Genomic DNA, 15630 nt, shown 5'->3' with positions numbered 1-15630 from the left:
AAAATCCCTTATTTTGGCTGCTGGTCCCTTATTTTTGAGGCTGCTGGTCCCTTATTTTCAAATCTGTAAGTCAACAGCTATGGCCCTGTCATTTGGTGACTCACTATCCAAAGGTAGATTGCCTCTGAGCATCATGTCTTAATAGCCATTTATGGATGTGGAGGTGGCCGCTGGTACCCACTGGGGACTAGTGGGGATGAAGGCAGAAAGACCAAAAAGTGGGTGGAGACGGTGATTGGCTGAGCCAGAGCCAATGAGAAGCAGCGCTGACCCCCCCCCCCCCATGGGACTGTTTGGTTGTTGGTTTGTTGATTGCATTTCTAACCCCCTTTCCTTCAAGGAGATCAGAGCAGTGTACATAACTCTCCCTCCCGTCATTTAGTCCCCCCCAACAACCCTGTGAGGTAGGTTAGGCTGCGAGGCCATCCAGCGAGTTTTATGGTTTAATGGGGGTACAAACCCTGGACTTTCCCAGACCCTAGTCCAGAACTCTAACCACTACACCACACTGTTGTTATCAGAAGGCAGGCAGATGGAGGCTGGCTGAGAGCAAAGTCGGTCTGGTGGGGTGATGCCCCGCTTGTCCGAAATGGACCAGTCACCTCTGAGCTCCAGAGAAACAGAAAGAAGTATTTGGGGACAGTCTGATTCCCTGCGGAAGTGAGTTCTGTAAGTGTGTGGGGCCACCACTAAAAAGGCCTCATTTGATCTTCAATTCACCATGCTCCAGTACAACCACTGTCTTACAGTGGGGATAGGCAATCTTGTTCCACGCTTTGTGAGAAGAAAAGATTTGATTTCTGCGTTAAAGTGGGTTGGGCTAGATGACCCTTGGGGCCTCTTGGAACTCTGCAGTTCTATGGTTATTTAGTCTGTCTACCCTTTTTTTGCCTGTGTACCCCCCGAAAAAAAGAAACAGCACCTGGCTGTTTTCATATATTCATAAATTTCAGGTGTGTGTCAATCTTTTGGGAGTTTGTTATGAGGTTCCCCTTCCCGCATCTAATTAGCTGCCTTTCGCATTGTGTTTTTGATTTTTCTGTAATTAAAGATCCCAGCCGCCACTCCCAGAGTTTCCCGGCGAAGGAGAAAATAAATTATACTGTTTTCGTCCCCCGTGAACGTCAGGAGTATAATCTAAATTTTCAGGAAGGAAAGACAGGCACTCAAGTGACTGGGACGTTTTTCTCCTTCTAACCTGATAATATTTCCCATCTATTGGTCTTAAGCAGTTGGTCCCTTAAGCAGTTGCCGTATTAAGCAGTTGGTCCCTTACCTTTCTCGCCCTGATTTGGCCACAGTGATCCATGCGATGGTCACCTCCAGGCTTGATTACTGTAATTCGCTCTACTCAGGGCTGCCCTTGAAGCTGACCCAGAAACTCCAGCGGGTGCAGAATGCTGCAGCGAGGCTCCTCACGGGGTCTCTGCCATGGGAGCATATTCACCCAGTGCTTTTCCAGCTGCACTGGCTCCCGGTGGAGTACAGGATCAGGTTTAAGGTGCTGGTTTTGACCTTTAAAGCCCTATGCGGCCTAGGACCCACGTACCTACGGGACTGCCTCTCCTGGTATGCCCTGTGGAGATCCACAAATGACAACACTTTGGAGGTCCCAAGTCGCAAGGTGGTTAGATTGGTCTCAACTAGAGCCAGGGCCTTTTCAGCTCTGGCCCCAGCCTGGTGGAATCCCATTATATGGGATTTGTATATAAATTTTCCCTCTGCTCTTTTTGCTGGTTTACACCACAGTGCCACCAGGATTCCTGCGGCCACTGTGAGAACAGGAGACTGAGCTGGATGAGCTGCTGGCCTGATCCGTAGATGGAGGCAGCGATGCTACCAGAGAGGAGAGTGGCATCTGGGTTCCCGCTGTGAGAACAGGATGCTGGACTAGAGGGGCCATTGGGCTGATCCTGGGTTTGAGTTTTCACATTAATTGCAGACAACCGTTTTTGGGGAGTGGCAGGCGATTGGCGAGAATTGGTCAGCCAGTCGCTTTTTCCTGCCAAGGTGCTGGTGGTGGAAAGCAAGCTCATGCTGGCTTGTTGAAAAGATTATTATTATTTATTATTATTATTATTATTATTATTATTATTATTATTATTATTAATAATAATACCCTGCCCTCCCCAGCCAGGGCCAGGCACAGGGTGGCTAACACCAGTAAAATTACAATAAAAACATAATAGGAAAAGAAAAAAAAGCCAATTTAAAATACAGGTTAAAATGCAATCTCATTTTAAAAGTAGCCCATAGATCGAAACCATAAGGGGAGGGAAAACATAAGGGTCAGACTGAGTCCAAACCAAAGGCCAGGTGGAACAGCTCTGTCTTGCGGGCCCTGCAGAAAGATGTCAAGTCCCACAGGGCCCTAGTCTCTTGTGACAGAGCGTTCCACCAAGGCGGGGCCAGTGCTGAGAAGGCCCTGGCCCTAGTTGAGACCAATCTAACCACCTTGCGACTTGGGACCTCCAAAATATTGTCATTTGTGGACCTTAAGGTCCTCCGCAGGGCATACCAGGAGACGCGGTCCTGTATATAATAATAATAATAAGTAATAATAATAATTTATTTCTACCCTGCCTATCTGGGCGGCTTCCAACAGAACATTAATAAATCAGTCATTAAAAACTTCCCTAAACAGAGATGGGTGACATCTCTTAAGTGCCTGACATGGAGCAGGTCCCATTACAGAAGGAAATAGGAAAAATAACCCCAACCCAAAGATGAGTGACATTGCAAGGTCGTCCTTCCGAGCAGCCGCTCTGAGCACCTCCTGCCCTTTAATCTCCTCATTAACTGGAGGAAAAAGAGCAGCGAAGAGTTTCGGGCGCCCTCAAAAGTCTCCTTTTGCGTTCCAGCTTCCTCCGATCTCCCTCAGGATGCTCTTATCACCGTTCCCTATTGAACTCGAGCAAAACTGCTGCAGCAAGAAAGTCTCTCTCCCCCTTGCCTTATTTTTAAATGGAAGAGAGAAAGGTTTGGCTGGGGGGGGGGGCGGCAAAGAGAGAGAAATTCATTTGAAAAGCTTATTTGAATTCCCGTCTTCCCGCAGGCAGTGATGATTTGATTTCCTTGGTTTTATATATATATAAAAGCAGTTTGTTGGCCTATTTTAATCTGAAGCGCCTGGGGGAAAATGACTGCAGTCTCCACTTAAAAATAAGATTGTGTGTGTGTGTGTGTGTGTTTCTTTTTTAAACGTGGAGGAGCGTTGATTTTATTTTCTTGCTGCTGCTTTTCTTTCCCCCATAGCTGCTGAGGGTAATGCAGAAAGTGCTGCCTTTTGTTGTTGTTTAGTCATGTCTGACTTTTTGTGACCCCATGGACCAGAGCCCGCCAGGCACTCCTGTCTTCCACTGCCTCCCGCAGTTTGGTCAAACTCATGCTGGTAGCTTCGAGAACACTGTCCAACCATTTCGTCCTCTGTCATCCCCTTCTCCTTGTGCCCTCCATCTTTCCCAACATCAGGGTCTTTTCCAGGGAGTCTTCTCTTCTCATGAGGTGGTCAAAGTATTGGAGCCTCAGCTTCACGATCTGTCCTTCCAGTGAGCACTCAGGGCTGATTTCCTTCAGAATGGAGAGGTTTGATCTTCTTGCAGTCCATGGGACTCTCAAGAGTCTCCTCCAGCACCATAATTCAAAAGCATCAATTCTTCAGCGACCAGCCTTCTTTATGGTCCAGCTTTAACTATACGGACCTTTGTCAGCAAGGTGATATCTCTGCTTTTTAAGATTCTGTCTAGGTTTGTCATTGCTTTTCTCCCAAGAAGCAGACGTCTTTTAATTTTGTGACTGCTGTCACCATATGCAGTGATCATGGAGCCCAAGAAAGTAAAATCTCTCACTGCCTCCATTTCTTCCCCTTCTATTTGCCTTGTAAATAGAATTTGCCTAGAATTGTAGAGTTCAAAGGGACCTCAAGAGTCATCTATCCCAACCTCTTGCAATGTAGGAATCTCCACTAAAGCATCCATGACAGATGACCTTCCAACCTCTGCAGGGGGGGAAGGACCTCTGCAGGTTTTCAGCGTGCAAACAAAGGTGTCCCCACAAGGAGACTTCAGACCTTTAATTTGGCATCTATCCTCCCTGCCCCCGCCAAAAAACCCCAACATTGTGCTTTGGGGTACAGATTTGTTGTAAAGTAGGACATTCCGGGGGATCCTGTGGAGAGACAAAACCACCTGTGGGGCCCCAGATGTTGTTGAACTACAACTCCCATCACCCCTAGCTACCAAGGCCAGAGCTCAGGGATGATGGGAGTTGTAGTCCAACAACATCTAGGGACCCGCAGGTTGAGAACCACTCAGAATGGCCCCTGATTCCACCTTCTGTGCGACAATCCCTCGCTGTCCAAAGTTGGCACAATGAGTAGAGCTTGCCCTCTGTCTTGCTTGCTGGACTCTGGGATGCTCTTGTGTGGGTTACAGAATGGTCCTGGGAAACTCCTGCAAGTCTCCAGAGCATGGGTAGAGAAGCTAAGGCCCGGGGGGGGGGGGCGGCGGATCTGGCCCAATTGCCTTCTAAATCTGGCCTGCGAATGGTCCGGAAATCAGCGTGTTTTTACATGAGTAGAATGTGTCCTTTTACAATGGTACCTCAGGTTACATACGCTTCAGGTTGCATACGCTTCAGGTTACAGACTCCCCTAACCGAGAAAAATTACCTCGGGTTAAGAACTTTGCTTCAGGATGAGAACAGAAATCGTACTCCGGCGGCACGGCGGCAGCAGCAGGAGGCCCCATTAGCTAAAGCAGTGCTTCAGGTTAAGAACAGTTTCAGGTTAAGAATGGACCTCCGGAATGAATTAAGTACTTAACCTGAGGTACCACGGTATTTCAAATGCATCTCTGGGTTATTTGTGGGACTTGCCTGGTGTTTTTACATCAGAAGAATGTGTGCTTTTATTTAAAATGCATCGCTGGCTTATTTGTGGGGCATAGGAATTTGTTCATTCCCCCCCCCTTCGAAATATAGTCTGGCCCCCCACAAGGTCTGAGGGACAGTGGACCAGCCCCCTGCTGAAAAAGTTTGCTGACCCCTGCTCCAGAGCCCTATAGGCAAGGCTCTCTCACACCCTTTTAAAAAATGTATTTATTTTTCAGCACCCCGTTTGAAACCGTGATCACATACGTAAAATCTGCCCACATTTTGTGAGCCCACTGTCCCTGCCAGCTAGGGCCGGGTGATACCTGGTTTTCAACATTGCAATATACCACCAGCTAAACATCGCAATGTACCAAAATACCACGGTGTCTGAAAAAAGGATGGAACTATGTAGAGGCAAATACTAGGGCTGGGTGATATTTGGTTTTCAACATAGAGATATATCCTTGTGAAATAAGGATGGAGCTGTTTTTCAGCTTCATGATATATCACCAGCCAAACATCGCGACGTACCAATATATCGTGATATATCACTATATCGTGGTATATGTCTGAAATAAGGATGGAACCATGTAGAGCTGAACACTGGGCTGGGTGATATCTGGTTTTCAACATCGTGATATATCACCAGCTAGACATCACGATATACCTGGTTTATTTTTTTTAAGGAAAAACTGAGGTTCAATCCCAGGTAGGGATGGGAGATGCTTGCTGGCTGAAATCCTGGAGAGCTGCTGCCAGCCAGTGTAAGACAGCACTGGGCTAGATGGAGCGCTGTTCTGACTTGATAATAAGGCAGCTTCCTGTCTTCCTACATCTCTACACCATCTCCTCTGTTTGTTCCCAAACCGTAGGATTGATGAGTTGTGAGCGACCCCAAGACTCATCCATTTCAAACCCCTTTATTGTCTCCCACACGGATGGCTTCACTGGTGGCTGTTTCTCCTGAGCCCAGAAGGATGTGTGACTCAGATTCCCTCTCTTCTCTTGCAGGTGAGGAAAACCAGCCTGGCTGGCTGTGCCCAGAAGAGGACAAGAAGTGCAAAGCCCCCTTCTGGTGCCCCATTTTGGTCTCCCGCATGCCCGCCTTCTCTTCCAGAGCTCTGGACCTTCAGGTAAGACAGACCCACACCCTGCCCCGATGGAGCCTAAAGGACAAGATGGGCCAGAAGAAGTATGGGTTAAATGGCTGCCCTCTACTGGTTTAGTCTCCTGGTTCATTCAAGCACAGTTCTGTCTGCACCGGCTTCCAGCGGCTGCCCATGATTTCAGGCAAGGAAGGTTCCCACTCCTAGCTAGAGATGCTGCTAGGGGATTTTTGGATGCAGAGCAAGAACTCAGCCACTAAGCTACTAGGGCTGGGAGATATCTCAATATATCCTCCCAAACCATTCTGAAGTGCATATTGTAATATTGGTTTCATAATTTTGGACCCGGCAATATGTTGCGAATCATGATTTGGCAGGGGGTTGATTTGGCAGGGGGTTGGACGATGGCCCTTGTGGTCTCTTCCAACTCTATGATTCTATGATTCTATGATTTGTGTTTGCGTCCTATGCAAAAATCACAATATGGGGGAAACCATGAAGCCAGCCAATGCCTCTGCTGTACATAGCTCCATCCTTATTTCAGACATTGTGATATATCAGTGTATCGTGAAGTCTTAGCTGGTTGAAAACCAGTTATCGCCCAGCCCCAAATATACAGTTGAGTTTCTAGTCCTCAGGGTTCTAGATCAAAGGCTGAGTGAAACAAAAATAGCTTCATCATGTATAATGAGATAAGAATTTACTGTTTATTACCAAACTTAAAACCATGGAGAGACCTGGTCTGATAAAGCTATTTTGGGCCATCTCACCCCTTGCTTTTTCCTGTAAGACCAATTGCAGTCGTTAACAGTCATCAACTGGTTTACCACACCTATCAGCCAATTACCCATTCCCACCACCCTTCTGAGTAATACGCCTCCCCACCCTCTCACTATATATATATAAGGGTCTGGTGACTTCTGTTTCAGTGTATCTGAAGAAGTGTGCATGCACACAAAAGCTCATACCAATAACAAACTTACCGGTAGCTGGTCTCTACGGTACTACTGGGAGCAATTTTTTTTAAAGATTTGCCTTGAGAGAGTCTTTAAATCTCTTTTGTTGACCACCAGCAATTACGCTTTCCATTCTTTAGTTGGGAATAGAGCAGTTGCTTTGGAAGACAATAATCAGGCATCCAAACAACATGACCAGTCCAACCAGGTTGATGTTGAAGAATCATTGCTTCCACACTCGTGATCTTTGCTTCTTCCAGTACACTGGTTTTAGTTCGCCTGTCTTCCCAAGTGATGTGTAAAATTTTCCGGAGACGACGTTGATGGAATCTTTTGAGGCATGCCTGGCATGCAGAAGGCCCCAGGCTCCATCCCCGCTGGCGGCGTCTCCAGGCAGGACTGGGAAACAGCTCCCTGCCTGAAACCCTGGAGAGCCATCGCTGCCGGTCAGTGCAGGCAATATGGAGCTAGATGGAGCAAGGGTCTGACTCTGTAGAAGGCAACTTCCTGTTTCCTATCCAGTCAAGCAATCCTTTCCCTTCGGCGCCTTTCAGAGTGAACCCTTCCGGAGTTCCAGGCTGGGGTGTGTGTATGTGTCTCTCTCTCTGCCCTACCTGGCGATAGAATGAGAATTGTAGAATTCGAAGGGGTACCCAAAGGTCATCCAGCCCAACCCCCTGCAGTGCTGAAGAATCCCAGACAAGGGGCCACCCAGCATCTGCTTAGAAACCTGCGCTGAAGGAGATCCCGCCACCTTCCGAGAGAGTCTGTCCCACCATCAAACAGCTCTTGCTCTCAGAAAATTATTCCTAATGTTTAATCGAACTCCTTTCCCATCGTTTGAACCCGCCGGTTCGGGTCCTCCCCCCGGATGCTGCCTCCAGGATTTGAACCTGGGACCTTGCTTTTGTTCAAAACATGGGCTCTGCTCCCGAACCACCCTTGCATCCAGTAAAGCAATCCTTTCCACTTTTAAGAACTGGAGGAAATCTACTTCCTATCGTTAGCGCTGCAGAGGGCTTCTCAATGTCACCCCCCTCCCCCCGAAAAAATCCAATTAGCGGCGAATGCAGAAGTTTCCTGGCCACTGGCTGCATCCATCTCGACCCCACCCCTCCAGTTCTAGAGGGAACAGCTGTGTGTGTGTGTCAGTGGCGGTTTCTCTCTCTGTGTGTGTATTTGTGGTTTTGTGTGTGTTCTCTCTCTCCTGAAGGCCTGGCTGCCGTTTTGTCTAATTAGACCAAATGCCGGGGCGATTTCCTCCGGGGACGGCGAAGAGTCGTCGTCCCCCACCCGCAACGCTTCTCTTTCTTTGCCAAAGCTTTATTCCATCAGGCTGGCTTCAGATTTTACTTCTTTTGATGATCTATGGTTTCAATGCAACCACCCGGCTCGGGGAAAAAAAAAATGATGAAGGCAAGCAGCTGGAACGGGGGGGGGGCGGGGGGGAGGCACGGCGTCTGGATACATATATTATGATTAATCCACAAAGCTCCTTTGACTCCAACATGTCCTTTCCTCCTGTACCCTAGAGGATCTGGGACAGCTTAGGGGGGCTTTTTTAAAAAAAAAACAGTGTAAAGTTTGTCCTTTGGTTTCAAAGGGATCCCTGCATTTCACCTCTGGTGAAAGACAGCTGTGCTCTCTTTTTCGGGGGGGACATGGAAAGTTTTGGAACCCCCCTTTTTTCTAGGTTGAGGGGAAATCGACTCATGCGCCCCATGGCGGAGCTTAGCTCTCGCTGCAAAGCTTAGCTATTTCATAGTCTAATCCAGGCGTAGGCAAACTCGGCCCACCAGATGTTTTGGGACTACAACTCCCATGATCCCTAGCTAACAGGACCAGTGGTCAGGGATGATGGGAATTGTAGTCCCAAAACATCTGGAGGGCCAACTTTGCCTGTGCCTGGTCTAAATTGAATGGTAAGAGTCTGGCGGCTAACAGATAGAGGTTGAATCCTGACGAGAGAAGTATTGTTTTTGTGGGGACGGGACAGGCTGGTGTGGAGGACTCCCTGGTCCTGAATGGGGTAACTGTGCCCCTGAAGGACCAGGTGCGCAGCCTGGGAGTCATTTTGGACTCATAGCTGTCCATATAGGTGCAGGTTAAGTCTGTGTCCGGAGCGGCTGTCTACCAGCTCCATCTGGTACGCAGGCTGAGACCCTACTTGCCTGCAGACTGTCTCGTCAGAGTGGTGCATGCTCTAGTTATCTCCCGCTTGGACTACTGCAATGCGCTCTGCGTGGGGCTACCTTTGAAGGTGACTTGGAAACTGCAATTAATCCAGAATGTGGCAGCTAGACTGGTGACTGGGAGTGACCGCCTGGACCATATAACACCGGTCCTGAAAGACCTACACTGGCTTGCAGTATGTTTCTGAGCACAATTCAAAGTGTTGGTGCTGACCTTTAAAGCCCTAAATGGCTTCGGCCCTAAATGGCTTCGGTATCTCCACTCCCATTGTTCAGCCCAGACACTGAGGTCAGATTCACTATGAGAAGTGAGGTTACAGGGAACCAGGCAGAGGGCCTTCTCAGTAGTGGCACTTACCCTGTGAAGCTCCTGCAGCCAATCGGAAGCCGTGCCTTGGTTTTCAAACATTTCAGAAGTTGAATGGACTTCCAGAATGGATTATGGACGGTATTATTATTATTATTATTATTATTATTATTATTATTATTATTATTATTATTTAGAATTTCCTTTGTGAGTTCTGAGCAGAACATAATCATAGGATGCCTTATGCCCTGGACCATGTAGTTCAGTATTATTCATTCAGCTTTATTTGATTGTTGTTGTTATTATTAAAAATATTATTATTGCATGGTCCCATCTCCAAGGCTCTCTGGCCTGAAACTCTGGACTAGAGGCCCAGTCTAGTCTGTACGAAGCTAGCTAGTCCCATGAACTGACTTGGAAGAAGGCAACTTTGTGTGTTCCTAAATGTTCCCCCCCTTTTTTATCCTCTATTCAGCTTGGTGCTGCCGTCCACAGCCCGGTCCATTCTTCCTTGCTGGGTTTCTCCGCTGTTAGCACGTCTCTGCCGCAAGGCTATCTCTGGGTGAGTTTGTGTGGCGAAGTGAGGGCTTGCCACTGACTGTGGGACGAGCCTCCTCCTTGCTTTTTTAGGGGTGGGGACATCATCTGATGCTTGCAGCAGCAACTACAATTCGGTATAATAAGGGACGCGGGTGGCGCTGTGGGTTAAACTACAGAGCCTAGGACTTGCCGATCAGAAGGTCAGCGGTTCAAATCCCTGCGACGGGGTGAGCTCCCGTCGTTTGGTCCAAGCTCCTGCCCACCTAGCAGTTCGAAAGCACGTCAAAGTGCAAGTAGATAAATAGGTACCACTCCGGCAGGAAGGTAAACGGTGTTTCCGTGCACTGCTCTGGTTCGCCAGAAGCGGCTTAGTCATGCTGGCCACATGACCCGGAAGCTGTACGCCGGCTCCCTCGGCCAATAAAGCGAGATGAGCACTGCAACCCCAGAGTCGGCCATGACTGAACCTAATGGTCAGGGGTCCCTTTACCTTTACTAAAGCCAGTGAGATTTAGGGCAGACAAATCCAGTCTAAGGAAGTGGGAGCCATCTTCAGATTCCTGAAGGGCTTTCACGTGGAAGATGGAGCCAGCTTGTTTTCTGCTGCTCTCAAATCAAATGGCAAGAAAGGATAAATATTAGGAAACAATGTGGGGTGGCAAGAGCTGTTTGATGGTGGAGTGGACCACCTCAAAAGGTCCTTCATGGACTGGATAAACCTTGAGGTCCCTCCACGATTGCAAGAATACTTCTTTAAGAGAATTTCTTTTTCCTTCCTCTTCTTCTCGACTCCTCTAGGTCGGCGGAGGGCAGGAGGGGGCTGGCGGCCAAGTCGAAATCTTTTCCCTGAACCGGGCAGCGCCCCGCACTGTGAAGTCCTTTCCGGTTTCTGCCCAGGTCCTGTGCTCGGAATACATTCCCGAGAGGAGCGAAGAGGAGAGAGCCGATGGTTTGGAGACGTCTGCTGACCAGGCCTTGCCGCCACAGCCGGTGATCTGCCTTGGGCTGCAGGACGGCAGGTGAGGAAGCGTGTGTGCGATTTCTGGTGGGGAGACACAACGGAGCCTTCTTCAGGCGATCAGGCTGGCTCTGCCCCTGAAGACTTCTCTTTTGTTTCTCTTTTTTTATATACAGTGGTACCTCGGGTTACATACACTTCAGGTTACATATGCGTCAGGTTACAGATTCCGCTAACCCAGAAATAGTACCTTGGGTTAAGAACTTTGCTTCAGGATGAGAACAGAAATCGCGCGGCAGCAGCGGGAGGCCCCATTAGCTAAAGTGGTGCTTCAGGTTAAGAACAGTTTCAGGTTAAGAACAGACTTCCGGTTAAGAACAGACCTCCGGAACGAATTAAGTACGTAGCCAGAGGTACCACTGTATATACATTTTTATTGATTTAACATATCAGTTCCAACAGTCATACAACAAAACTTCTCATCTTATACAATCCTTTTTAGACTTCCATCAACACCTCTGATGATTTTCCATTCTTTATCACTTATTATGCATTTCTTAATTTCTATATTGCATTTAATTGTCCTTAACTAATAAATCTCTTCATAGTTTTTCTTGCAATATTTCAAATAATCTACCTTACAAAACTTCTTGCAGTCCTACTAGCGTAATCTGTTCATCACAATTACTTTCCAAATAGTTCATATATTTACTCCAGTCTTCTAAGAATCTCTGATCCCGCAGGTTTCGACTCCTTCCTGTTAATTTATCTAATTCTGCATAGTCCATCAACTTCATCCTCCATTCTTCTTTCCTCGGTAGTTCTTCTTGCTTCCATTTTTGTGCCAACAAACTTCTCTTTTGTTTCTCAGTGTTGGCTGGTCTCTTAGTGCAAGTGGGGCCCTTACCCATTAGCCCCAGTCAGCCCCAACCTCCCTGCCCTCTTACTTACACTCAGACCAGGGTATGACCTTGCCTGCCAGCTTTCTCCTTAGGGATACCCCTGGCAAAAGCCAGCAGGGAAGAGGATGGGGACAAAATGAGCATTAGTTGGCTCTGCCTCTCCTTTGCTCTAGCTCCATCTACTGTTGGGCTCCCTGCCTTCTGCCCCACCACTGGCCTTGAGAGGGTGATGGGACTCAGGCTGCATTGATGGCACAGCAAATTGTTGGCAGTTTGCTTAGGCTGGGTTGGGCTGTGTTTTTTGAGGGGGGTGGCAGAATTCTTGAGTCGATTATGAATTGCATTTGTTCTGAAAAACTTAAATTGCAGTGATGGCAGTGATTTTTGGCTTTTCGCAAAGGGCTTTGGTTCCCTCCCCCCCTTAAAAAGCAAACCATAAAATCGTTAACGTTAGTCTGTCTTGTTGAATTTTTAAAATTAATTTATTTTGTTAAAATCTTATACTGATTGGAAAAAAAACCTCCCGGTGTGGTTTTTTCAGAAGGGACCAAACGATAAAATTACCTGTAAGAAGAATTTGCAACAATAACCTAAGACTTTCAAAAAGGTTCAAATAGACTAAAAGCAGATTAAAACTCTCTCTCTCTTTTGAAATAATTTTTATTTGATTTACAAGTATAACATTATTACAATACAGATTAGAACTCTTAACAGGTTTGCTGTTGGAGATTTGAACGCCGGGGTTTTCTCGCCTTACATGATTGTGTGTGTGAAACACACACAAGGCCTTCTCCTGCACCTCCCTGATCACCCACCAGGGGTCGCTCCGTCTGTTCCAGTTTTCCTGTGTTCATCTCCGTCCTCAATCCGCACTCTAAACGGAGCTCTTCTCTTCCTCCCTCCAGCATCCTGGTTTATGGAAGTGTGGACATGGGGACGCAGTGCCTCTTGACGGGCAAGAGCCCTGGGCTCCAGCCGGTCCTCTGCTTGAAGCACAGCCCGGACTACCTCTTTGCTGGCTTACAGGATGGAACAGTGGTTGCTTATGCGAGAACCAGCGGTGAGCATCGGCGCCCGTGGAGATAGCGGGTTGGGCAAGACCCTGGCAAGAGGGCAAGGCAGATTCACAGAGGAGGAGGAGGCGATCAATGGCTACCAGGTTCCCCCATAGCTGTCAACTGTCCCTTATTTGGCGGGAAAGTCCCTTATCCCAGTGCCGTGTCCCGCTGCTGTCCCTTATTGATGATGTCCCTTAAATTTTCCGGGTTTCAAAGGAAGCAGCTCCTCTCCCTCCCTCCCTGCCGGCCAGGGAGGAGGGAGGCTCCAACTGTGTTGCTTGGCTGTGTTGCTCACCCAATAAGGAGTCTAAGAACGACTGGGGGGTGGAGCTTGCATGCCTTGTGCCGATCAAATCTGCCGCATTGCCTGGGGACTCGTCTTTGCTCAGCGCTTCCCAGCGGAGAGGTGACGGTGGTTTTCCTTGCTGCATCCCCTTTGCCGGGTTGCTGCGCTGTGGGAACCACCGCTTGAGGCTTCGTTTGGCTGCTGGCTGGGCTTTCTGCTTTTGGCTCGGAGGGGCTCAGAAGTCGAACATACCTGTGCTCTGAAAATCCCTTATTTTGGCTGCTGATCCCTTATTTCCGAAGCTGCTGGTCCCTTATTTTCAAATCTGTTGACAGCTATGGGTTCCCCATTGTTGCAGGATGCTTCTGAATGGCAGTCGCAGGAAACCACAGGAGGGGAGAGGGCTCTTGTGCTCGGGTCCTGCTTATGGAGTTCCCCTTGGGACATCTGGTTGGCTACCATAAGACCAGGATGTTGGACTAGGTGGACCACTGGCTTGATCCACAAGGCTGCTTATGGAGCCTCAAGGTCCAGGGGCAGTCTATCTCAATTCCTAGGTTCTTTGGTGCGTTCATCCCCTGTGAGAGCAGGGTGTGGGGCAGTAGTCCCCTTCTTATGAACAACAGTGAGAGAGGAGCTGTGGCCGTCATGCCTTGCTGGTGGGCTTCCTGGAGGACTCTGACTGGTCCTCTCCTTCAAAGCAAAGCAAGCTTCTAGTCCTCATTGTACATAGAATAAAGGGTTGATTCAAACAAGGAATGTAGGAAGCCGAGTCCAACCAAGGGTCCATCTAACTCCGTATTGCCTACACCAGTATTTCCCAAACGTGGGTCTCCAGCTGTTTTTGGACTACAATTCCCATCATCTCTGCTAGCTAAGGATGATGGGAGTTGTAGTCCAAAAACAGCTGGCGACCCAAGGTTGGGAATTCCTGGTCTGCACTGACTGGCAGCAATGGCTCTCCAGCGTTTCAGGCATGCAGTGGGGTGGGGTGGGGGGTGTCCTAGCTCAGCCCTACCTAGAGATGCTGCCAGCGGGGACCTTCTGCATTCAAAGCAGTCGCTTGGTTGGTCCTCTGTAGCCTCTTCCCTTTGAGAACTTGTTGGCCACCTCTTCCCCGCAACCCTAAAACTCACCCCAATCATAAAACAGGTGTGTGCATCCGATGTTCTCTTAGGTTCCTTTCTGGGTGCGTGGGGAGGTTTCCCCTGCAATTTGTGCTTTTTGATTCATTTAAAATCTATTTTTATTTCTGGCAGATGGCGAAAGAGATGGGGGGGGGGTAGGGGCAGGGAAAGGGGAACCTTCCTCTGTACCTTCACTCCAAACCCCACCCACCGTCAAAATGAAGTAAAATCTTTATGCTAATTGGCTTTTAAAATGCAGGGTCTGGGATTCAAGTTTAGATCTGGAGACAAAACCTCCAATTTGAGCGCTCTGTAATTTCCTATTGATTCGCTGTCAGTTCCCTCTGACGGCAGGGAGGGTGGCTGTTTTACGGCCACTGAAGCCTGTCAGCTGCGTGCTTTAAATTCTCATTCCCTGTAAATGTTTGATGAACAGAGAATATTCTCTCTCTCTCTCTCTCTCTCTCTCTCTCTTGTTTGGGTCAGTTCACTCTAATTTCACCAGGCACGCCAGACGTCACAGGCTCAGGGCACTGTCACCTGTGCATGCCTCTGTCTCGCTGTGTGTTTGCATGCCGGGTTAGGGTCATCTTTTGTTTGCTCCAAAGCCGCTTTGATTTGCTGTTTTTGAGGTCTTCTCTGTTTACAGAGAGCGTTTTTTCAGACTGAAAACACACTGCAGGGGAAGCCTCTGTCAGAAAAAGGCAACCCTCAAAAGATCAAGGAGTTAGAATACTCTCCCCGATGAGGAAAGGCTAAAATGTTTGATTTTAGTTGTCGGGGGCATATTAAAAAGGGCTATGTAATTAGGGAGTGAATAGGGAGTTGTTCACAAGAATTTGACATGATGTTAGGAAGCTGACTTATATACCTCTGCCACTGAGCTATGCACCTTTCCTTAAAAACGAATCAAGCCTCTAGTCCTCAACGGATTGAGCGAGCTGTTTAATGGCCTAGTGGGGACTTGAACCCTGATCTCCCAGGTCCTAGTCCGACACTTTAACCACTGCAGCAAACTGTCTCCAGAAAGGCGGTACCTCCGTACACAGTGCAAAGCTGAGCAATGGAATCTGCTTCCCCAGGGCCATGTGTCATGTATGATTTAGCTGAGATTCCTGCATTGCAGGGGGTGGGACTAGATGACCCCCTGGTCCCTTCCAACCCTGCAGTTCTGTGAATCTATGATAATTTAGAGCGATGGGTCAGCTAGAATGGGGCTACCTTTGAAGGTGACCCAGAAACTACAACTAATCCAGAATGTGGCAGCTATACTGGTGACCTGGAGAAGTGGCCGAGACCATATAACACCAGTCCTGCAAGATCTAC

The 15630-nt window shown here is 48.2% G+C and overlaps 1 protein-coding gene across 21 annotated transcripts in view; it reads left to right on the top strand.

Annotated features, from left to right (window-relative positions):
* Positions 1–15630, top strand: part of ARHGEF10L (Rho guanine nucleotide exchange factor 10 like) — a 153462-nt gene that overhangs the window by 90287 nt on the left and 47545 nt on the right. For all 21 annotated transcript variants that reach the window (XM_083750136.1, XM_083750130.1, XM_083750137.1 and 18 more), the window contains 4 exons: positions 5884–6005; positions 9909–9995; positions 10772–10992; positions 12739–12893. In XM_083750136.1, the coding sequence (XP_083606262.1) occupies positions 5884–6005; positions 9909–9995; positions 10772–10992; positions 12739–12893 (585 nt within the window). The remainder of the gene's footprint in view (positions 1–5883; positions 6006–9908; positions 9996–10771; positions 10993–12738; positions 12894–15630) is intronic.

This window comes from Podarcis gaigeae (assembly GCF_964106915.1).
Source record: "Podarcis gaigeae genome assembly, chromosome: 8".
Lineage (NCBI taxonomy): Eukaryota > Metazoa > Chordata > Lepidosauria > Squamata > Lacertidae > Podarcis > Podarcis gaigeae.
Note: the sequence above shows the minus strand (reverse complement) of the source record. Positions and strands in the feature narration are given on the sequence as shown.